Source organism: Danio rerio, chromosome 12 (genome assembly GCF_049306965.1).
Source record: "Danio rerio strain Tuebingen ecotype United States chromosome 12, GRCz12tu, whole genome shotgun sequence".
Taxonomy (NCBI): Eukaryota; Metazoa; Chordata; class Actinopteri; order Cypriniformes; family Danionidae; genus Danio; species Danio rerio.
Window position 1 is genome coordinate 48,588,005 of NC_133187.1, and position 25,329 is coordinate 48,613,333.

Below are 25,329 nucleotides of genomic sequence, written 5' to 3' on the forward strand. Positions count from 1 at the left end.
CAAAGATGGTTGGTTGCTATTGTTCTCAAAATACTGACGGTAATGCGCATGAAAGGCCCGAGTACGAGTGCAACCCTGTTTTTGATTGTCAAATAAGGTCTATTGTGGACAACATGTTTAAACAGCATTATAGGGACCATAGGGTTTTTCTTCTGGAGAAGATCATTAATGATGCGTGTGATTCTAAACATGTATGTAAAGGAGATGGCAAACGTATGAAAAATCTCAAGAGAAATGGACGTTGTGAGTGGGACCTTAAACTCATGGGCCGATACGATAAATCATTTGACACACCTGTGTTTTCATAGCAATGGTGCTGTCTGTGCAACCAATACAAAAATTCTGGAGGAGCTGACTGAATTGAGTGATGAGATGGGGGGGGGGGTAAGGCAGGTTCTATGTATGTCAACATATATAGCAGATATTTGTGTGTCACTGGTTTCAGAAAACAAAATAACAAATATTACTGAGCCTGTGTAAGTTATGACCAGCCACATACTAGAACATGACAGAATGCTTTTAGCAGCATTTCTTTGTTGTTTGGTAATATTCAGTAATGTCTTTATTGTTTTGGTGGTGTACCCTGTTTTTTTCTTCAATGTATGACAGTATATATGTATTTTTTTCTCTTAGTTAATTTGTCTTTATTATGGTAATGCAATCCATGTTTGTTCATTATGTACTACTCTATTTCAGTGTATATTTACTTGAAATAAAAGTTTATCAACTCAAGTGTCTATGCCTTTCCTGTAAAAAAGTTAAAAATTGAGCTAGGTGGAAAACATGATGGTGTGAAACAAATCATAGAAACATTGTCGAAACTGATTAAAGCCCTGTATTTATGGCAAATGTATATTTAAATATTTAGAAAATTAGAATGTTGCATAGTGTGTCAAGGATTGGTTACTTGTCTAAAGCATAAAGGTATAAACTGTAGATCATTTATTAAAGTTGGTTAACGTTTAAAACAAGCCAATAACACACAGTTCTCATGTGTAACGGGTTTGTAGTCAGTTTAGAAAGACAACCTTAAAATTTTCGCCCAATTTAGTTTTAAAGATGCACTGACGTACAATTTCATAATTTCTCTTTCATTTGAAAAAGAGAATGAACAAAAGGTATACATGATATTGTTGGTTGTGTCTGGTTTAAAACCAAAAAATTTACATCTCAAACTTTCATGTCAGTTCAAAAGAAAACATTTCTAATACACAGTACATTAGACACTGTTGCAAAAAGATATTAATGCAGTTTGAGTGGCAAATATTCATTTAGTTTTGTAGACAGATCGCACTATTGACAGATCACAGTATTATGTTTTTCTCTTCTTTTTCATTCTTTTATAACTTGTTTTAACACATTTGATCTGTTTTTATCATTTTAAATATTTTTTATTATTGTTTTTATCTTTCTTAAACATGTCTCTTTTATTCCTGTTTATATAAAGCACTTTGAATTGACATTATGTATGAAATGTACTATATAAATAAACTTGCCTTGCCTTGCCTTGCCTTTGTAGAGTCATACTTCTTGTGAAAAATAAATATATACTGTGAAGAATGAGAGAACTAAAGAAAATTGGCAGTAGAAATGGATATTGTGCCTTTTACTGTATGCATCGTGACAGATGCTATGAGAGTTGTGTAAAATTAGACTTTTAACACATATGCAAAAAAAGTTTGCAAAGACATTGAGTTAAAAACTACAGCACTGGTTACTTGAATTAGGTCATTTAATTTGGTATGATGACAGTGGTGGTAAAAACATAATTTAATGTTTCAAAAACATTCTGCATTAGAAGGTTGAAAAATAAACTTATTTATGGATTAAAGTTTACTGCAAAGTATTCTTAAAATAAAAAAGTGTTTACTCTTTGTTATTATTGTGCTTTGCTGACAGTATTGAGTGTAGCATTCAACTAGAATACAAATAATTGTGGCTAAGTGTTGTTATTAATGTTTGGGACACTTTAGAGGTTAAAAAATATTCTTAAATCATGAGTTGAGCCCCAGCCGTCTGGATGAAACCCCAAATTCTAACCTTTACACCATATTGTTGTAACCAATGTACTTCAAAACATCACTTTTTTTCTTTCCCCCAAATGAAACATCGTTGTTCCTAAAAACTCCTGAAGAAAGGGGACAACGTTAAGTAACTTTTGAAAACTGACAGTTTTAAAAAACATGTATGCTATGTTACATACAAACAGTTGTGCAAAATTACAGATTTTTAACACATGCATAAAACATTTTGTGTTGAAAAACTGCAATAGAGTGCAAAATCAAAAGCTTGAATTAGGTCAATGCTATTGGTTTGTAAAAATAAAACTCCAGTCATGCAGTAAGTTTAATGAATAGTATTTTAAACATCACTTTTCCAAGTAAAAATGCACAGATAATGTTTTTATATTCAGAGTGAAAAACATTATGCTAGATTTTAGTTTGAAAATTTGAAAATGTGTTTGCCAATAAAAAAACATAGTTTAAAGAAGTATATACACTCCCAACAAATTGTGTGTAGTAACAATAATCTTGATTAAATCTATTGGTAGAAGAAAAGCATTATTTACCCTGTAAAAAAGTAATCAGTCTACTTTCAAGAACTACTTGTAAACTGGACTAATTTTGACAAATTTGTAGACTTACTAGATTTGACACTGTTGTATGAACATATAAATGGTGGAATCAGTAGTTAAACTAGAAAATTTTACTATAAAACATTAAGTAGATTTAACTAAGGACTGGAGCTGTACTGTTTTTAGATAAACTGAGAGCCAATTTTTCTTCTTAAAATAATTATCAGCGTTTACCCATTATTCTGAATAATATACATATTTCTCTTTATATGATCAAGTATTTGCAATGAAATACAAACAGTTTAAATTTAAAATTCAGTAACTAAGTTGTCTAGTAATGCAATTACTACAATTTATTGTAATAAAATTACATTTTATTTATCTTTTGAAACAGAAATAACAATAATGTCTGATAAGACTGATAAGTCCTTTTTAGTAAATATTTTATGTTGATTTTTTAAACCAACACCAGTGATGACCAGTGCTCAAAACATTAGGCTTTGGATTAACTGTATTACAATGTGTGCCATAAATTACAGGTCATGCATGTAAATAAATTGAAAACATGTTACTCAAAGGAAAAACTTTCATTTTAAATTGTTTTTCATAATAAAAGTTTTCATTAATTATAAAGACAACTTGAATTTACATCTGTGTTTTTCAACATTTTAGAATATTACATTTTAGATAACGTTGTTTTAAAAGGTGTGACAATTTATTGTCAATAAAGATTAAGATTTGTTATTTACTGGATTAATATTGTAAACATTTTCCCAGAGATTGGTTGCGGCTGGAAGGGGCTCAGCTGCGTAAAAACTTGCTGGATAAGTTGATGGCTCATTCCGCTGTGGCGACCGCGGATTAATAAAGGTGCTAAGGCGACAAGAAATATTGTAAATATATTTAAATTTAATAGTCAGACAAAGATACATTAAAAAGTTTGTGTGTCTTTAAATATGTATTAATGTAGTAATAATGTAAAAAACAACATAACCTATTAATGAACATATTTAGTAAATACTGTGTCATGTATTCAAACATACAAGGCCAGACCCAAGTTCGCTCGAGCGCATGCACACGTACACACAAACACACACAGACACACAGACACACACACACACACACACACACACACACACACACACACACACACACACACACACACACACACACACACACACACACACACACACACACACACACACACACACACACACATACATATGCATACAGTTGACTGCATGTGGATATATAGATATCAGCACACTTTCTAATCACCTAACAACATATAGTATTTAGTGGGAGACACCCACCACATACAATCAGATATACATATTCTACATCTGATATAAATCTATCTTTCACAAGCAGTTGACAGGATGTTATCCACAGTTTTCCTTATCATCACTCACACGCTCAGGCCCAGACTGACACACAGAGGAAACATCGGTATGAACATAAAGAAATGTTTATTTTAATAGTTTATTAATTATAATATAATATAATATGATATAATATAATAATGTAATGATATAGTATAATAGAATAATCATGATATATAATATAAGTTAATTAAATTTAATATAAATATCAATATTATAATAATATAATATAATAATATAATATAATATAATTATAATATAAGTTAATAAAATAATGATTTAATATAACTTAATATGATATAAAATATAATATAATAATATTATATAATATAATTATAATATAAGTTAATAAAATAATAATTTAATATAACTTAATATGATATAATATAATATAATACAATACATAATTTTATTTAATAAAATATAAATTTTATATAACTTAATATAATATAATATAATATATTGTAATGTAATAATATCATTTAGTCAAATAACTAAAAATATAAAATAATGGTTCTAATAACAGTAATTGAATTACCGATATTATTATAATATTAATTTTATTTCTGTTTGTTTAAAATCTAATTACCGGAAATAACCTATTAATTTAATTAGTCTGATAAAAATCTAATTAACGGAATCAATAATTTAATTAGTCTGATAAAAATCTAATTAACGGAATCAATAATTTAATTAGTCTGATAAAAATCTAATTACCGGAATTATTATTTTATATAAAACCGATAAGAATCTAATTACCGGAACTATAAAGTTTATATAAAAGGGGCGGGGCTTAGACCGGAAGTCCCGCCTTAGTGGGCGGGGCTACAATCCATCAAACTTTTTGACAGGTAGTTATTAAACCGATAAGAATCTAATTACGGAACTATAAAGTTTATATAAAAGGGGCGGGGCTTAGACCGGAAGTCCCGCCTTAGGGGCGGGGCTACAATCCATCAAACTTTTTGACAGGTAGTGTCCCATAAGTACTACTCACCTTTTATTTCACATTTGACTGTAGAATCACACACTAACCAAAGGAGTCTTGAGCTGCTCGGTGCTTATGGTGGCCTTTGTTACATAAACAGCCATAAACACCATTTTTCATCCCACACCTTTCCTCTTTGGAGCAGTTGAGTTCAGAACAGGGGTTTCTGTCATCTAGAAGGAAAATATTATTATATCCATTATTACAAGTTTTTCTAGCTGACCATTGGGCCACAAAAATAAAATCCACACCTTAATATTTAGTAAATGTAATGTAATAAATAGCACTTTTGTAAAGCTGTTTGGAACTAACTGTGAAAAGCGCAATACATATACACTTGACATAAATTTAGTTAAACCATCTTGTTTTTTTACTGTACTTTTACTACGTTTAAATGCATTCTAAGCACCTCACATATAAAAGTATTAGCAAATCAGCTCCATAGCACAATGTTTAACTAAAATTAAACACAAACTTGCAGTCTGTTTCCTATACCTAGTGCAACAGCTTACATTTTACAAGTTACTACTAAGCACATAAACATACACACATCACCTCTTTTTTATTACTAATGTAATCATTTGAAAAATAGCAACAAATTCTGACACTCAAAGCACTTTAATCTGAACAATAATCCTGTAGATTGTGATACAGCACATTACATTACCAGATATTGTAGTTGTAGTTTCTGTTGTGGTCGTCTCTGGCGTGTCAGTTGTATAGCTAGTGTTAAACCTCACATCTAGAAACACAAATAAATGTCAGACAGAAAGCCATCATCTCTAACATAAACAGAAGGCAGAGTTAAATGTGTGTCCAGTACCTGCACAGTATGCTAAATTGCAGGTGGTCGGCCTCACAAACTCATAGACATAAAAACCTCCAGGACAGGCTTTGACTTGAATGGGATTGGACTGGAAATAGCAGCAGTTGTTGCCCCAGTGTCCGCAGACATCTCTAGTGACTACTCCATCCTCAAGTGTTGGATGTCCTCCGCTCAGCCACAGTGGAGCATGAGTGCCGCAGCTATTCTCATCAACACATGTGTCTGGCATCTGAACACTCTGACCATTAATGAAGAGACGGTACCAGCCGCTCCAGCTCACCGCACTGTCACACATTAACTGAGAGGAGTTTTGATTGCTGGTGGCTCTCCATGGCTCATCCAGGATGATGTAGTTATTGCAGGGGTCAACAGGGGGATCTGTTGGAAGCAAATTTATTATTAGTTATGGTAGTTTTCCTGTTTATAATCTCATGATGGAGCACTAAATAAGCAGCATTAAACTTCATTCTCACTGATTTGGACAGCAGACTGATTACACTGTAGAGTTGACAGAGCGATGTCATTAAAGGGTCGTGCAGTCTTATATTTGAACAGATTTGTTTTTGTTGAACATCAGTTAAGGCGATGTTAGCATCTGTTAGCTTTAGTTGTTAGTGAACAAATGGCTAATATCTCTTTTTATTTCATCATTATATCTGGGCAGCATTATTGGTGGTGATGTAGCAAAGGACTGCAGCTTTTTAATGAAGCTGCTTCTGAATTATTTAATGAAGCTGTGAGACCTTGCAGTAGTTAGTCTTTCATGATGGGTCATAGTCATGGCAGTGTTGTCAACTTCTACGAGTCTGTATTGACATATTAAAAAGGGACGATAGGAAGATTTTCCGCATTTAAAGCCTTGCCAGGTAGACTCTTAAACACTGCTGATTGATTACGAGCTCAACAGATATGACTGTAATTGACTCTATTGACCAACAATTTACAAGAGCATTTACACAGACACTGGAATGTTGTAAAGCTATAATCAGCTGATTCGTAATTGAAACGGCATTTGAAACATTGACGGATATGACCTTTCAAATCATGTGCGTGTGTCTAAATTTAAAAATAAGCACTCTTTAAATATTAAAATCTTACATTTCTTTAAATGTTGCTTGTAAATTTTGGTCATCAGTATAGGCCACTGACAGATGACGGTTGACGGCTCTCCTACATTCTGTTCACAGATTTTCATGTTCATTTGAATTGCATGGTTTGTTTGGGGTTTTTTTTATTCTAGACTTGAACCGAAAGAGGAGGGTTTCATGACCCTTTAAGTAAATTGTAATAATTTAATGTATACGTTTTCAAACTATAATAATATTATAATATTTATTGCATTCCCTGCTGAAAAAAACAGCTTAAACCAGCCTAGGCTGTTTGGCTGGTTTTAGCTGGTCGACCAGGCTGGTTTTAGAGGGGTTTAGGCCATTTCCAGCCTAGTCCTAGCTGGTCAGGCTGGGAGATGACTAGCTAAAACCAGCTTGACCAGCTTAGGCAGGCTGGGAGCCCAGCCAAAACCAGCTATGTCCAGCTTAAACCAGGCGGGTCAAGCTGGTTTTAGCTGGATTTAGCTGGTCATTTTCCAGCCTGACCAGCTAAGACCAGGCTGGAAATGGCTGGAAACCAGCCTGGAAATGGCCAAAACCCCTCTAAAACCAGCCAACCAGCCTAGGCTGGTTTAAGATGGATTTTTCAGCAGGGTTGTACTCATTCTGTGAGCTGTGGTGCTACATCTTTTAGTATTTTCTGGAGAATTTAATAATTGCTATGACTTGTTCTACACAAGGGCGTTAGAGTAGCGCAGTTTGCATGTTCTCCCCGTGTTGGCGTGGGTTTTCTTCAGCCTGATCTCACGAGAAAACGTAAGTATTTTACGTTTTGCCAGTTTAGGGGCAAATCCGTCTGAATTCGTATGAGTTCAGTCGTATGAAATTGTACGATTTTAAAAAGGAGGCGTGGCACCTAACCCCACCCCTAAACCCAACCGTCATTGGGGGGTGAGCAAATCGTACTAAATTGTATGAATTAGATCGTACACATTTATACGAATTAGCCACTAAATGAAAAAGTTACAAATTGCCGTGAGATTGTGTTGGTCTCTCCGGGTGCTCCGCTTTCCCCCACAGTGCAAGCACATGCGCTATAGGGAAACTGATTAACTAAATTGGCTGTAGTGTATGTATGTGAATGTAAGAGTGTATGGATGTTTCCCAGTATTGGGTTGCGACTGGAAGGGCGTCCGTTACGTAAAACATATGCTGGATAAGTTGGCGGTTCAACAATACAGATTTCTTGCAGTTCAGTTTTAGGGTCACGGTTTTGGTATGGTTCGTTGGCTATATGATGTTCAGTAAAATAAAATAATAATAATAATAATAATAATAATAATAATAATGATAATGAAAAAGTTTATTCTAAAATGAGCAGTGCTTTTCAGGATTTTCAGGTATCTAATAGAGACATAAGCTTAAAAATTTAATCCAATATCACACTGCAAACTGCATATAATCTTCACTGTATAAATTAAAGGTTAAGAATTTTTGAGCTATGTGACTATTGAGTCAAGAGCGGAGTTTGTGATTTTATTATATTTTGTGGCAAAGACTCTTGAATACACAAGACATGTCACTCATATCTTCTTAAATGGGGAAAAGTGTAACAGTCAATATGGTCAATAAAGCCCCGCCTATAAGTACAGGAGCCAACTACTGATTGCTTTATGGCAAATAAAGCCCGCCTTCTAGTACGGGAGCCAATCATCTATTGCTACAGACTGACTATAATCCAGGGGAGGGGCTTGAACCAGAGGTGAGTTTCTGCACACTTTGGACTTTAAGAAATGAAACTAAAGGGAAAGTTGTTGTTTAAACCTATTGGTGATTCCAAATATGTTATGTAATCATAAGCTTGGCAAGCAGTTTTGGAGAACTTGATGTTTCCAATTTGATGTTGCATACTTCCTGAGAGGCGTTTTAAAGATGGCCGCCGAGTGAAATAACTTGCCTTAAAGGGACTTTGGTTGTGGTTTGTTTCATTTTAAAAACAAACACAGCAGGAATGAGATGTTTTTACTTTAAGACGCAGCACAATGAGAAGGTTAAAAGCAGCACAATTTCCTGAGTGTTTATGTTTTTAGGCTTAACTGATTTAATACTTGGACAGGTGGACATAATTACTGGTCATAAATGAGTCTTATTGAGAAGCTAAACTCAATTTGTGTGGAGTAACTTTCATTCAGATGTTTAGATATGAACACTACTCAGCTCTCCCACGTGACTTGAATGTGTGCTCATGCTCTGGCATGCAGCTCACGTCACTTTCATTTTCGTGTGAAAGTGTCTCCCTACTTTAGTGCTCATTAATGAGACATTTACTCAGGTAAGTCTAGCATCCACAGAGCCAGTTCAGAGACTCTTTAAAGGATTGGGCAAAATGCAAAATAAAATTGTTTAATTTAAAGGCGAGCGAGGCAGTGGCACAGTAGGTAGTGCTGTCGCCTCACACCAAGAAGGTCGCTGGTTCGAACCTCGTCTCAGTTGGTGTTTCTGTGTGGAGTTTGCATGTTCTCCCTGCCTTCGTGTGGGTTTCCTCCGGGTGCTCTGGTTTCCCCCACAGTCCAAAGACATGCGGTACAGGTGAATTGGGTAGGCTAGTGTGTGTGTGTGGATGTTTCCCAGAGATGGGTTGCGGCTGGAAGGGCATCTGCTGCGTAAAAACTTGCTTGATAAGTTGGCGGTTCATTCCGCTGTGGTGACCCCGGATTAATAAAAGGATTAAGCCGACAAGAAAATGAATGAAAGAATAATTTAAAGGCAAAACCACAAAAAAAAAAAAAACTTTCCATATGTATACTGAACCATGGAGGTCATAACAACTATTATTTGGAGTATTGTAGCAATCCATATTCTACACCATTATGTAATAAGAAAGAAAGATTTACCAGTGGTTGGTGGATTAATGAACTCTTCAGATGTGATTGGCTGGGTTGTTGTCACTGCTGTGCTGGACTGGTTTGTAGCTTTTGGTTTAAAGAACAATTTTATGTCATTATAAGATATTTTCAAACAAAATCCAGAAAAATACAAGACTGAAGTGCACATGAATAAATACTCACCAACACAGTAAGCTGAGTGAGTTCTTGGCTGTACAAACTCATACACATAATAATCTCCAGGACAGGCTTTGACTCTTATAGGGTGGGATGTGAAAGTACAGCAGCCATTCCATGCAGAAACACAGACCTGACGGAGGACCACTCCATCTTCCAGCTCTGGGTGAGATCCATTGAGCCACAGTGGATAATAAGTGCCACACATGCCTTCATTTACACATGAATCTGGCATCTGAGCACTCTGACTGTTGTAGAACAGCCTGTACCAGCCATTCCATGCTACACTCCAATCAAAATGATTGCCATAGTAGTTAGCAGGGTTATCAGTGGATCTCCAAGGTTCATCCAGACTGGTATAGTTGTAGCAGGGGTCGACACTTGGGGTGGTGAAAGACACTATTATAGAAAAAGAAAACAAGCAGGAAATACTGAAGATTGCATTTGTAAATAAAAATAATGGATAAAGTTTATAAGGTCTGTATAGTCCAAACAATACTCTGACAAAGTATGTCAGACACTGCGTAAAGAAAAATATACCTGCACAGTATCTTGGAGCTTGGATTGAAATAGGAGGCCTGGTAAACTTGTACACATAATAATATCCAGGACAAGCTTTGACTTGGATTGGGTTGGATCTGTAGCGACTGCACAGATTATCACGGGAGCCGTAAACTTCACGAGTAACAACTCCATCTTCTAGTCGAGGATGAGATCCATGAAGCCACAGAGCAGTAACACCTCCACATGTCATATAAGAGGCACACCAGTCCGGCATCTGAGCACTCAATCCATTCATGAAGAGTCTGTACCAGCCGTCCCATTCATAATTGTTATCATATCCATTTACATCGTTATACACAGGCCAGTAAGTATATGTGCTCCTCCAGTCGTTGTCAAGCGTGTTGTAGTTATTGCACGGGTCATAATCTGTGTTAGTGAGAGATCATCAGATCAAACCTGGGGCTTTTATTTACATAATTGTGTGTGTGTGTGTGTGTGTGTACACTACTTACTGGAGGTGATAGTAGATCCAGGTATTATATCAGGACTTGCAGTGGAAACCACCTGTGAAATAGTGCTGACATCTGATTTAATAAAAAAATTAACAAATAATTGTTACTGTTAATATATAATCATTACTAAAATCATTATAAATGCTTGAAGGACTTGTGGAAGAAAGAACAGTACCTATGCAGTATCCTGAACACCCCATTTGTGGACGCACAAGTTCATAGACATAATAATTTCCTGGACACGCTTTCACTCTGATGGGGATTGACTTGCTATCACAGCAGCCGCTCCAGTAAGAACTACCACAGACCTCTCTGGTCACCACACCATCCTCTATCTGAGGGTGAGGACCATCGAGTACCAGATTTGTGTATGTGTTACAGTTTAATCCAGTAGTACAGGTCTCTGGCATCCGGATGTCCATTCCAAAGTAGAAAAGCCTGTACCAGCCCCTCCAGGTGAAAGAATCATCACACAGGGAATCTCCACTTTCATTGTTGGCTCTCCAGGGGCGATCCAGAGACTCATAGTTGTAGCAGGGGTCACTACTGATGCTTGGGATAACAACTGTCATGGAGTTTTAAAAAGTAATGATTAAATACTGTACACACATGGACGACAGTAGACTCAAAACACAATAATGTGTATTTTTTATTATGTTGAGTAGTTAAATTGTAATCAGTGGTGGCAAAAGGGGGCAAGTATAAGTTTGCAAATTCACATCAAAGCCTAATAAAATGAAGTAACATCTCTCGATAAAATAAATTACAGTAAGTGCTCTCCATCATCAAGCATGTTAAGGTAAACAATTCATTTTAAATCCAAAAGCACTGTGTGATGATAATTCAGCATGGTCATATACAGACAGTGTGCATAAACTGTTAAAAGGTTTAAAATTGTGAGCGTTAAGTAAATGCTGTATAGGTCTGTGGGGACCTCTGCTGAATTATTAATGGTTTACAGACAGCAGCTTAAATATTCCTATAATCAGCTTAATAAAAAATCATTCATCAAAAGTTTTGAAAGTTGAGAAGTGCACCTGCACAGTATGAAGGTTTGGGGATCGACAGATCTGGCTTGACGAGTTCATAGACGTAATAATCTCCTGGACAGGCTTTGACTCGGATGGATGAGGATCTGTATTTTCCACACTGATTGGACCACATATTCCTTCCCACAACATCACGGGTTACCACTCCATCCTCAAGTGTTGGATGAGAACCGTTGAGATACAGTCCAGTGTAACCACCACAGCCCATTGAACTCATACACCACTCAGACATCTGGGCACTTTGTCCAGTCAGATACAGCCGATACCAGCCGTTCCATTCAACCATGGTGTCATCATGGTCAAGGTAGTGTCTTATTCTTATGTTTCGCCAGTATTCATCCAGAGTGTTATATTGATGACATGGATCAAAGCTGGAAGTAGTATGCACTGAGACAATCAAGAGAAAAAAGGTAGATGTTAAACACCTCTGTATGATAGAGTGTGATGTACTGTACAGTCTGCAGTGGTGTAAAGTAATAAGTTGCAAATACTGTATCCATAAATGACAACACTTCCATATCTCAGCAGGGTCCGTCATGTTTTTGGATCCCCTAAAAACATTTCCGTTGTGTTACGTGCATATTTGCAAGTGTTGTGACCAATTTGCTGTGAGTTTCTTCAGTTGTTTGCTGTCAAATTGATGAAGATTGTTTCTTTATTTGCTGGTGTTTTTTGTAATTGCATGTGCTTTCTTAAATTGCAGCGCGGGTTAAGCTCTCTCAGCCATCGTAAATAAGACATTGTTAGATTAGATTAGATTAGATTATTAGATTCAACTTTATCGTCATTGTAGCGCAGTGTTTGTTTTGTCCACAAGATATCGCTGTGACACTGTTTCATTTAGGTATTTTGACGTTTTTTGTGTTGTTTGAGCCTCTTGGAATACCGTAGTGTTGATAAATGCGCAGTGCGCTGTAATTTCCTCAGTTTGTGTTATCAACACTGATAGGTGCCCTTCTGACAAATAAATGGTCGAGTCACGATCGCGAACCTCTCTTTGCCTGCATCTCCTGTTTACCACCCCACAACCAATACAACACAACGCAGAGTAGCAGCGGTGGTGCTAGAGGCCAGCAAGCATGCAGAGAGCGAGTGGGTTACATCATTACACATGTACAAGTACAATGCAACGAAATGCAGTTAGGTCTAACCAGCAGTGCAACAGCAGCAAGTGCAGGATACAGGTATCAGTTATAAAGTGCAGTTATAGAAAAACTATGGTGATATTTACAGATGGATGTACTATCAACATTATATACAGGTTGTATTGGCTATGAACAGGTTTACACAACCCGGGCTCATTGTGGAAACGTAGCCCCGCGGACGTTTCTGCGAACCGCGATTTACGTCCCGGGAGGTACGTATTTGAGCGTTTTTTTGTTTTCGCGGATCCGCGAGAGGCAGCTGTGCGCGCTTTTTCGTGTCTCGGGCGGGCGCCTCTCAGGAGCGCACGGCGTTCGCGCCCGCGCCGTTCTCGCGTGAAAAGCCGCCGGATCGGGAAAAAAAAAAAAAGCAAAAGCCCTCGTCTTCGATTTCGACCGCGTTTTCAGATCCCGCCACGTTCTCGCCCTTATTTTTCGGATTCCGTTTTACGTCTCACCTGATTTCCGGAACCTGCTGTTCCCCGGACTCGATCCCGGTCGTCGTCCACCATGGCCGGCCCCGGCTCCTCCTCCTCCTCGTCCGGGGCCTCCGCTCCGCCGACGCAACGCTGTGAGCTAGGCGGACAAACTGATAGCGTCGGGAAAGCCCTCCACTTGGAGGTGAGCCGTCGGCCGGCGAGCGCGAAGAGTAGGGGCGGATCGGCGCCACACCGCCCCGCGGCGTTCGCTCGAAAAAAAACAAACGCGGCCTTTACATACCTCCGGCCACGTAAATCGCGGTCTCCAGAAACGTCCGTGGGGCTACATTTCCAGAATGAGCTTGGGTTGGATTTACAATATATGAATATATGTACATGTTGCTATTAATAATCAGAATTGTGCAGATAGATAACCATAGTTACAAATGTATATGCGCAGTGGGTGTGTACATAAATACAAATGTCCATGTGCAGTGGGTATGTACTGTTCAAATAAGTGAATCAGTGCAATGTAGTGCAATAAATATGTGCAATTTTTAAATATGCAAATGTTAAACAGTGCAGTAATTGTGAGGAGTATAAGTTAGAGAAGGTTGGGGGATGTATTGGGGGATGTTGGAAACTGGGAACCACTGACATACATAGTAAAAACAAATACAACTGAACTCAAAGGCTGGCAGTTTCCAGCATTCGTTATAGAGTATTTATTTGTGTGTTTAACAGAAGAAAACTCACAGGCTTAGAATGAGTAATTGAGCAGAATGTGCAGCTTTGGGTAAACTTTCCAATGTAAATATTTATTAAGTGAAAAAAATTGCCTTTAAAACCATGTTTTATGTTGATTTGAAAGCATTGTTGCATACACTGCATGCTACTGTAAATAACAATGTCATTTTCTGCCCGTCTACTATCATTATTTCTGGTCTTTTTTTGTCTGTAAAGCAAGTGTTACCGCTGTCAATCATAGATCATTACTGCTGTCAATCATAGATCACGCCATCTGTGACTCCGCCCACTTCACAGGTTGTGAAATTAACTCAATGTTCACACGCATTTATACTTCTGCATTCTTCAGGTTTCAGACAGAACATGTCTTGCATATCTTATGTCTTTAAAGCAGGGGTGGGCAAACTCGGTCCTGGAATGCCGTTGTCCTGCATAGTTTAGCTCCAACTCTAATCAAACACACCTGCTTATAGATTTCTAGTGATCTTGAAGACACTGATTAGCTTGTTCAGGTGTGTTTGATTAGTGTTGGAGCTAAACTATGCAGGACACCGGCCCTCCAGGACTGAGTTCGCCCACCCCTGCTTTAAAGTCTTCAGTAAAAAGTGCAGTTATTTACTAACAGTAAGTACCAGTCATTATATATACATTTTAAAACTACAAAAAAAGCATTATGCTTTATTTTAAATTCTTTGGTTTATATTGCAGCAATGCTTCTGCTGCTAATAAGGCCAACATGCATAACCATTTGAACATTCAAAGTACTGAAAATTGAGATCGACAAAACCACAATGGAAGTCAATGTCAACTGGCTTCCTAGGTCATTCATTCATTCACTTTCATTCAGCTTCATCTCTATTTTCAGAGGTCGCCACAGCAGAATGAACCACCAACTTTTCTACATACCAATGTTTGTTTTTTGCAGTGGATGCCCTTCCAGATGCAACCCAGTACTGGGAAACACCCATACACACATTCACACAGACACACACACACACACACACACACACACTCTACACACTGTCATCCACTACAATTTAGTAAATCAATTCCCCTATAGTGCATGTGTTTGGACTGTGGGAGAAACCGGAGCACCCGGAGGAAACCCATGCCAATATTATTTTATTTTGTTTTCAACAGAAGAAAGGTACAAAACAAGTTTAAAAGTAAAGGATGAGTAAATGATGACAGAATTTAAATTTTTGAGTGAACTATCCCTTAAGGCTAGGGCCAGACGGAATCTGTGGACGTTTTTTGCTATTTCTGCTGATATTTTTGGAAAAGTCTGCGTATTTCTGTGGAATTATTTTGGGAGTATCATAACTTAAACCTTAAAATATTAAATAAAAAATTATATATTTTTGACTTTCATTTAATGTTTAAAATGCAAATCCAATTAGATTTGGTAAATAAAGCAAGTTTGTCATATAATATATCTAGTAAAAGACAGAAAATATTACTGTACAAACTGCAGTGTACATAAATCAGATGAACATTTTCATATTAGTCAATACCATTACTAAAATTAATTTTAAAAAGTGAATAAATATAGATTTACACACATTTACTCAAGTAAAACAACAAAATTAATGATGGACTAAAAATCTGTGGAAATCTGCAGAATTCTGCGCATGCAGATTCCGGGAGGGCCTACTTATGGCCCGTTTCCACTAAGTGGTACTGTTCGGTTCGGTACGCTTTTATGGCCATTTCCACTATCAAAAGGTACCTAAAAGTAAATCGTACAATACCACTTTTTGGTCACCCTTTGCAAAGGATGCCAAGCAGGTTAAAGAATACTAAAAGGCTGAATGCTATTGGTTTACAGAGAAACGTCACTCACAGAAGCAAGCGAAAGAAAACAAAGAAACCACCATTTTAACAAACACATCCGAGATATTAAACCTTAATAATATATACATAATAACGAGCCACGGACGGCCTGAGCTCAAACAACATCTTGATGAACAACCACAAAGCCAAGAAGAATAAAAACTGCCCTGTCCTGTTGTTGTTTTACGAGCCCGTCTAAAAGTGCGAGCGCTTTCACTTTCTCCAGAGAGCTCGCGATCGCGTCTATATTTAAAATAAAGAAATTCTTGAGCTAATATTAATAACGTGCACATGATTATAGAAGTGTTTTCAACACCCGATCCTTTCAGAAACAGACAAAGAGAAGGAGAAGCCGGACAAAACAAACAAGCAAAATGTTTCAGAAACCTGAACACCATGAACAAACTGCCATGAACAAACTACCATGAACAAATGACAAACAAACTGCCATGAACAAACTACCATGAACAAACTACCATGAACAAACTACCATGAACAAACTGCCATGTTTATCAGCGCTTTTTGGACTATTATGAGCTGGGAAGGTCAGAATGACTCTCTAACAGAGTTTACATGTGCTGCTGAAGATTACAGACACAGATGAGAGGTTTTCTCTGACTGTGCGCTATGTTTCGTGTTGTTTTTGAACTCAAATAAGGACTAAATGTCTGCTGTGTGTAGTTTTTCTGTCATTGGTAACATATCAGAGACTGTAAGGCTTTGTATGTGTTCATATAATCATTGATCTGCAGTTATAATCAAATCCTGTTCATAGAAAAGTTAGTAATAAACATTTATAAACAAGTATTTATGTGTGTAAAGCGTCTGTTTTGTGAGAAGTGCTTCTCTTATGATATGTGAACGACCTGTACGGCTTTACTGTTGACATTTATTCGAGCGAGATTGACGTCGACTGAAACTTTCTGTCGTACACCACCCTTGGTACCCTTTAGGCAGTGGAAACGCAAACCTGATAAAGGTGATCAATAGCGTACCGTACTGTACCAGTCAGTGGAAACGGGCCATTAGAGGTAATAATTTTGATCAGATGTGCAGCCTTAAAGTATATCGACCTGATATTAACCAGTGTTTATTACATAAAGTACTCCATCAATTCCTGAATTTCTACTACTTTATATAAAGCAGAGGAAAGGGCAAGGAAGAAGTGAAAGTGGAAAAGTTGTTGTACCTGTTGTTTGACCGCTGCTTATTTCACCTGTGAATTAACCAACATAAGCAGAATTACTTAAAAGTATAAAGAAAAAATTAAATCAGATTAAAAAGGCCTCACTATATAAAAGCCTCACCATGAATCAGGAGCAGCGACACACACAGTGAGATGAAAAACCTCATAGTGATGAATGACACCTGCACACACACACATACTATCAGGTGAAATATTGTTTTACATTGCTTTTGTTATATTTTTGTTTATTATTTGCAAGAACAATTTAAGTTAGTATGTTCACCGATGAACAGTAAAGTCTTTAAAGTGTAGGAATAAGAGAAGTGGCTTTACCTTAGACTAGAGCAGATTCTCTCTTCAGCAGCTTGACACAGAGATGTTGATAATCTGCAAACCTCACGATCATCGTACCTTTGTTAGTACCTGTGGGAGGACCTTTACTGGAACCAGAAGTACTTTTGAAACAATGCAGTAAACCAGTTATTCATATTTCATCTGTGATCAGAATGTTGGTAACTTAAGTAGATTGTGTTATTGTATCTGGCAGCTCTCACGCTGATATTTTTTCACTTGTGCTTGAACAGATGCAATGAAATGGCAACTAGTCGATTTGAGTTGCATGTGTGTAGGAAAAGTGCTATGCAGATAAAATCTTTTATTATTATTATTATTAATTTTATTTGTTGATTGATAGTATCGATATCCCTGTCATTTAGAAGAATGTTCTCTCACAGAGATGTGTATGGAATGGTGAAGAGCCAGTTTGATTTGTTTTAGTTTACCAGAAGTCTTATGCTGCATTCCAGACAACTCAGAATTGGAAGTTTACTTCCTACTTGGAAATACCATCTATAACGCCGCTTGTTGTGAAAACGTGACTGTGATGCGCCATAAACTGGAATGCATGAGGTCGGAAATGGGACATTTCTGTGCTGAATTTCCCACCTCTGACTGTTTATGGAACGCTGCGTTAGATTTAGAGTTTATTAAGATTAATTGCATACACAAAATTTGTGCATAGTAATATGGAATAAAATCGCTGTCATAAATATTTCGTGGGTAAACAAAATTCATGCATTTGTAATTATAAAATTGTACAGGAAACCAGAACGTACTCGTAATTTTACGAAGGTGAAATTCCAACATCTGAGATTAGAACAGACACAGATACAACATATCCTCTGTCTGTGTGTATATTACTGATAAATTGACGATGGGTGTACTTTACAAACACGAAATACAGTTTCACCACAGACACAAAGACCTGATTACAAGTACGAATCAAAAAGCGTCACTCGACTGTCAAAATTACGTCACCGCTGCCACAGGCATTAATAAACAAGCGAGAGCCATCGATCACAACGGTGCGCTTGCTGGGCACTCGAGCCAGGCCCGTGCAGAGACTGTCCAAAGGGCATGTGCAGGATACATTTATTTGAAGAGCGGGGGGTGGGGGTTGTCGCGCGTTCTGATCAGCGGTGTTGTCGAGCGCCTACTGAAGGGCGGTATGTGTCGTGGGGGCACTTTTGATCATTTTGGAAGGGCACTTTTTATCCAAGACTATGTAACCCAGGTAAATTAAACATTACTCTAAGTGTTAAATACTGGATTTTATTTTGTTTTATTTTAAGGATTTTATGTATTTTTTCCGTTTTAAATAAAGTGGTTATTATAGCATATATTATATATTATATATGCTAGATCCTATCATCTAAAAATCGTTGGTCTCAAGACAATCGTTGTTCCTGCTGACTGCGCTGGACGAGTTTGCACCTGTTGTGTCATCTGCTCGAGTCGTCGGCGTCGCCTGGGTCAGCTGGATCAAGCAGAAGGATCGGTTTGATTTGTGAGTACACTGTATTTACTCATCAGATTGAAGGGGCATTTGATTTGTGCCACAACGCTCCCAAGCATCGTCCAGGCCTGCAACGAGGGGGTGTTTGTTTTGTTTATTTACATTTTCCCTTTTTTTCTACACCCATATTGAGTCTGGGCCCAGTGAACAACAATACTCTTAATTGAATGCTGTGTGATATTGAATATAGGGAATTAACCATTTGCCTGTGACTGTTCAGTATTAAGGTCTTTATTGGTGAACATTTAGCACTTTTATAAGTGCAATTAAATGGTTCTTGGTTATTTCTGTTGTAAGGAGAACTTTTATTATTGTTTCAGGACTTAATGCAAAGCTATTTTGTTTATACTCATTTATAACTACTGGGAGTTATTTTGCTATTTATTTTATTTTTATTCCATTTTATTTTTTTTTTCCACATATGTTCAGTTAAACAATATATTACAACTGGCTTAAAGGCGAATTAAATGATCTGTTTTACTAAATTTCATTTTTTGTCATTTGTCTAATTGCAAGTTTATACAGTTATTTTGGGAACCCAGAGCCCTCTTCTTGTGTCCAGTGAAGAGAGTGCTACAACTAAATGTGCACTGCACAGGTTGAGCCATGTGTGCACGTGCCTGACTCGAGCTCCCACACACAAAGATGTTTGTTATTCCCTCTTTGAGAAATATCCGTCATGACCTGTAATAATATATATATATATATATATATATATATATATATATATATATATATATATATATATATATATATATATATATATATATATACTATAAATTCAGATACACTACTCGGCTTGCATACTGCTTTTAGTATACTATATGGAAGTATGCAATTTTGGATGCAGCCTAGTATTCTTGAACACCTTGGCTGTTTCTCAATGTGCGTTCTTCAGCGGTCTTGCGTCCTCGTGTAACGTCATCATCAGCTGCCTAAGTTCAGTTCCAATACTCAAGACCGCAAGTACGGAGGACACGTGTAACTTCCCGGATGTGTTCTGATATCGAGGACGCACTGATGCAGACTTGATCACCGAACTCGCTCTGGAAGTCCCAGAAGTCATTGCGACTGGTGGTGGGACGCGCAGCATTTTATTTAGATTTATTCCAAGATTTATTATTAAGTTCAGAGATATCATTTATTTACCTCAGGAGTTTCCCTAAATGAAACGGTGAAAGTAAACATTACCATGGACATCTTAATAAAGGAATAAACACATTTAGAATGTTTTGTTTGCTGAAATTTGTATTAAAATCAGTTTTATTTATATTGTGCAGAGTATATTTATGTTTTTATGCACAGTATATATTTTGAAAAGGGGAAAAACTATAAATCGTTGTATGAATGCTGCACTGTTTAAATAATTTACCATTTAAAACGTGTGAAGGTCTTGTGACCATCAGGAAGAACGCAGCATCTCATTGCTCAGAGGAAGCGTTCTCTGCCCTCGCAGACTCCTGAGTTCGTTCTTCCGAGGACACCTGGCAAGACCAGTCTCCACAAGAACACAAGTCCGTTCTCTGTGTTCTTGGAATTGAGAAACAGCCCTTGATTAGTTCAATCAGGTGTGTTTGATTAGAGTTGGAGCAAAACTGTGCAGAGCTGCGGGCCTCTGGGAATATTTGAACCCTATTAATGGTCATTTAATGGAGCAACTTACTTTAATTTCAACATGATATGACATGTCCATGTGTTTTCCTGCTTTCCAGATTCTTATTTACTCTTACTCGAGTAACTTTTAAGATTTTACTTTTACTGGAGTTAAAACTTCCTCAAGTACTTGTTCTTTAATTTGAGTATATATTTGGTATAACCAAAATGTAAGTCTGTATGTGAGAAAAATGTAATGTGAAGAAAATGTAAACGTAATAAAACATATCTGGCTAGAGAAATTCTAGACACTAGAGCATTCTAGTGTGTGTGGACTAATCCTGGAACAAAAAGTATATGCTTCAGGTTTATTTGAAATATTTGTAATGTGATCTTAAGGTGTTTCTTTGCATACATCTGTCATTTAGGAGGACGCTTTTTCTGTACAGATGATCACAGGTTTACAGCCAATGTACTTTCCATTTCTACTGCACATGGACCGTTTTTTTTTTTTTTGTTTGTTTGTTTTTTTTTACAAAGTTTGTTATTGAGACAATTGCAATAATCAGACAATTAAAAGTATTAGAGCTAAAGGAAACACAGAAGAGAAATGCCACTTTTATGGTTTCACATTGGTTAAATCTTGAATCTTGTCTTTTATACTACATTAAAACAGCAAAGTTAAAACTGTACTGTAAAGTGTTGTCAACTAAAGTCCAAACAACGTTTACTGAGTGAAAATGTTGCAAAAGAAAAATGGCAAAACTGAACGTCACTTTAATCATGGAACTGATTTATTTTTCCTCATTCACCTTTTGAATCTTTATGCACGTATATTAATTGCCTGAATCAATTAACATAATGTTTTTACAAAACAATCTATCTTAGCTAATTACATTTTGTCAAACTTAAAGATAATGAAAATCATGACACAGAACAACAGACCAACAATAATAATGTTTTGGCATGTTTTTATTATTTATTTTTACTATAGTACATCCTAATAAATAAATTCAAAATCACATAATGTGTCAAATAGGCGAGGCAGTGGCGCAGTAGGTAGTGCTGTCGCCTCACAGCAAGAAGGTCGCTGGTTCGATCCTCGGCTCAGTTGGCGTTTCTGTGTGGAGTTTGCATGTTCTCCTTGCGTTCACGTGTGTTTCCTCCGGGTGCTCCGGTTTCCCCCACAGTCCACAAGACTTGCGGTACAGGTGAATTGAGTAGGCTAAATTGTCCGTAGTGTATGAGTGTGTGTGTCTGTGGATGTTTCCCAGAGATGGGTTGCGGCTGGAAGGGCATCCGCTGCGTAAAAACTTGCTGGATAAGTTAGCGGTTCATTCCGCTGTGGTGACCCCAGATTAATAAAGGGACTGAGCCGACAAGAAAATGAATGAATGAATAATGTATAAAATCAGTGTAAAATATTGTCAAGTAAATTTCTGTGCCTCATAAAACAATATTTATGAAATTCAGAAATATCACAGCCAGTTCCACATCTACTAAATGTACCTAAATGTTGCACTTTCTGTGTCAGTAAACTAGGACAGGGTCAAGACACTCATCAGAGGAATGAATAACAGCACCAGAGAAGCACACAGACAAGAAGCCTCAGAAACCGTCACTTGGTCTGGGAGAAACTGAACATCTGTGAACAGAGAATAGAATGATAAGATGAACTTATTTACCACTAAATCAAACGTCTAGAGTCTGTTTGAGAAGACTGAAATCTGTGTGGTAAATCAGTAAGCTTTGACATCAGAATATAACAGTATTGCACTATTATCAATATTTTACTTTAAACATTGACACTGATTACCTTATTTGTTTTATGTCATTGTTGGGGCAAAAATAGCTTCAATGTAATAAGCTCAGTTCAGATAGTTGCTTTATAGAAAGATGGTTTACCAGTAGCTTAAGGTGCTTTCACACTTGGTTCAATGGCCTGGAGCAAACCCAAGTTCGATCGTCCCCCCCTTGCCACCTTTTAGTCTGGTTTGTCTTCACATTGTCTTTTTTTGCTTCTGAACCCCGGGACACTTGCGTCATGTAGCTGCTGTTTTGTGTACGGCGATTACTAGGTGGCGGCGACAACAGAAAATCGCCAAAATGGAGACGTGCGCATATCACTGTCATTCTACCATTCTACCATTGTTACCAAAACCAAAAACAGAGTCACTTGCATCTATCTGCTGCAAAACATTAAAAACATTCAGAACATCACGCACGGGATATCTGTAGTAGCTGGTTTTGGTGAAGACAAGCAGACATTATCACTGTCTGTACTGGGTCAGTCCCACTTGTCACCAACGTAGGTGATACAGACACACACCCAAATGAACGTTGTGAAAGCTGAAGTTTGTTGTACAGTTGGTGGTTCACTTCCATTATTTGCTACGATTGCATTCATACCAGAAGTGAACCGGACCAGAGTTTGCACGAACCACATACAGTTCAAGGATGCACGAAGTTCAGAAGACACGTTCAAATTAGCTAAATGTACCATACTTTGACATCAAACAAACCTGGGTGCAGACCAAAAGTGCCAGTGTGAAAGCACCTTAAGCTACTCATCAGTTATTCAGCTCTAGTTTCAGAACCGCTTCCCCAACACTGCATTCAGACATATGAAATGCTGACCTGTGTTTCCTCCAGACCACACCAGAGGACCCATAGATAGTGACGCACTGTCATGGAGATCCAGAGCCCTGCGCTCTCTCCGCTGCTCTCCAGAGTCACAGCTCTAGAAGAGAAAAGAGTCAAATCCAGCTGTGCAAATCCCTGATAAACATCACTGAACAAACACAAAACCAACAGGAGTGCACAAAATCCCCAGCAGAGGGCAGAACAAACATGTTTAACAGCCTTCATCATTAAACCTCAACACCATCATATCTCCCTGTCTGTGTTTAGTGCTGAAACATCAGTGGGAGATTCTGAAGACTTTTTAAACTCACCGTTGAGCATTGTTCACTGGACAGAAGGCAAAGGTGAACAGCACAGTGCAGGTAAAGCTTAGTGGAGTTTGCAGTGAAGATGAACATCCTGAAGGAGAAACGGCTGCTTGTGGAGACGCCGTTCTGCAGCAGCTTCACTGTGTCGTCCTCAGGATTGGGACACCTGACGAGATCAACAACCACAATCAACAAACCAAATTATTTCATTAAACGCATTCAACTCAGAAGTGATTTCCAGTTAATCATTTCACAAAAACTGGAATGTTGAATGTCTAAAACACTGAAAAAAATACAAATCTCAGAGGATTCCTAAAGTAACATGGATGATTATTTATTCAAAAGTAGATTTTTAAAATGTTGTGAGTTAACACTGATGTTTAATGAAGAGAGGAGTCTTTACCCTTCAGTGATGAGGTCCCAGCGGAGACTGTAATCAGGGTCATTCTCAGGTGTAGCCCAACACGTGTCCATCACCAGGGCAAACTGGCGGCTGTCGACCCCCTCAACACCAACCTCCACATGCATCTCCTGGTCCAGCTCTGCATCCACTCTACCAGTGAAGGGCTGAGTGAACTCTTCATCCACATACGGGACCATCCGCACCTGATAAACCCCTTCACCAGAGGGGAGGACCTTGTGCACGGTGCTGTTTAATTCAGAGATACATAAGATACAACTAGTTTATGCTTAAGACATACATTGAACAACTAAAATGCGTGAACTTGTCTAAAAAAGCAGTCAAACTGAAAGCAGAATGAGTGTGTTGTAGCACCTCTGCAGTGGGTTGATCTCCACGTTCATGGAAAGTGTTTGTGTTTGAGGATAAACACAGCTGAAAGAAAGCTTCAGGATTCTCACTCTGCTGATGAGACCTTCTGTTCCCGGCGTCCCCACAATATAGTTACTGTAGATGAAGTGGCTGCCGTTGGCCTGCAGACAACAAATAAGACATATTTTTATTTATTATTTAGCTTGAATTGTGATTTTATTTTTCAAGGAATAACAGCAGTTGTCAAGTGAAGTAATGATGTGTTATATATTATTGGTAGAGAATGTGGGCAAAAGTGCCAGTGTGTTCGGTAGCATGTTGTTCTCCACTATACATTACTGATTAAAAGACTTTGAGAAGTTTTTAGGCAAGTCTGTTTGTACGGTTTCTGTTATTTGGCTAATTTTTACAACCTTTATTGACCTGCCTGGAGACTAAACAGATAGGCAGGGTTGTTAAAAATAGTTTTTTTTTTCCTGTCAATATTGTTTTGATGGTGTGGATTCTTAGTCTTAGTAAATAATGAACATCTGAAGTGGTAATGTAGCTAAAATGTGAAGTCCCAGTTTGATGACCTGTTGTCCCAAGTCCGATTTCCCTTCAGCACACCAACTGCAGTTGCTACATCGTAATCACACCCCTATTAGAGCAAGGTCCTGATTGGTTAATGTGGCGCAAATGTCTACCAAAGTTCAGATCTTTCAACTTTTCAAGCGGTTTGCATAAATTACATGTCATTTGGTCGATTCGTGTCATTTGCATGGATTCATTTGTGCGAACCGCACCCCAGGATGTCTAATTGCATCTTTGCTTTGACTTAACATGTAAATCTCCCGCACTTGATGCTTCATCCGTATCTGGTGTAAACGCACATTTAGAATGTT

At 37.5% G+C, this 25,329-nt stretch overlaps 2 protein-coding genes across 4 annotated transcripts in view; one reads left to right on the forward strand and one right to left on the reverse strand.

The window, feature by feature from the left end:
• si:ch211-226h7.3 overlaps positions 1-25,329 on the reverse strand; it is a 68,133-nt gene that overhangs the window by 14,570 nt on the left and 28,234 nt on the right. Inside the window, exons 1-12 of one of the 3 annotated variants that reach the window (XM_073918927.1) lie at positions 17,608-17,714; positions 17,396-17,456; positions 17,278-17,304; positions 11,936-12,334; positions 11,074-11,463; positions 10,899-10,970; positions 10,423-10,812; positions 9,889-10,281; positions 9,715-9,792; positions 5,769-6,149; positions 5,613-5,687; positions 4,993-5,118 (exon numbers count right to left, since the gene is read on the reverse strand). In XM_073918927.1, the coding sequence (XP_073775028.1) occupies positions 4,993-5,118; positions 5,613-5,687; positions 5,769-6,149; positions 9,715-9,792; positions 9,889-10,281; positions 10,423-10,812; positions 10,899-10,970; positions 11,074-11,463; positions 11,936-12,334; positions 17,278-17,304; positions 17,396-17,441 (2,377 nt within the window). In that variant the 5' untranslated portion in view covers positions 17,442-17,456; positions 17,608-17,714. Of the gene's footprint in view, positions 1-4,992; positions 5,119-5,612; positions 5,688-5,768; positions 6,150-9,714; positions 9,793-9,888; positions 10,282-10,422; positions 10,813-10,898; positions 10,971-11,073; positions 11,464-11,935; positions 12,335-17,277; positions 17,305-17,395; positions 17,457-17,607; positions 17,715-21,676; positions 22,368-23,359; positions 23,463-23,676; positions 23,840-24,076; positions 24,323-24,448; positions 24,607-25,329 lie in introns of those variants that run through there. The other 2 variants (XM_073918925.1, XM_073918926.1) reach the window with 2 other exon arrangements.
• Positions 18,638-25,329, forward strand: part of hid1b (HID1 domain containing b) — a 131,025-nt gene continuing 124,333 nt past the window's right edge. The window contains exons 1-2 of the mRNA XM_073917558.1: positions 18,638-18,847; positions 18,976-19,120. The gene's annotated coding sequence lies outside the window, so the exon portion shown is untranslated. The remainder of the gene's footprint in view (positions 18,848-18,975; positions 19,121-25,329) is intronic.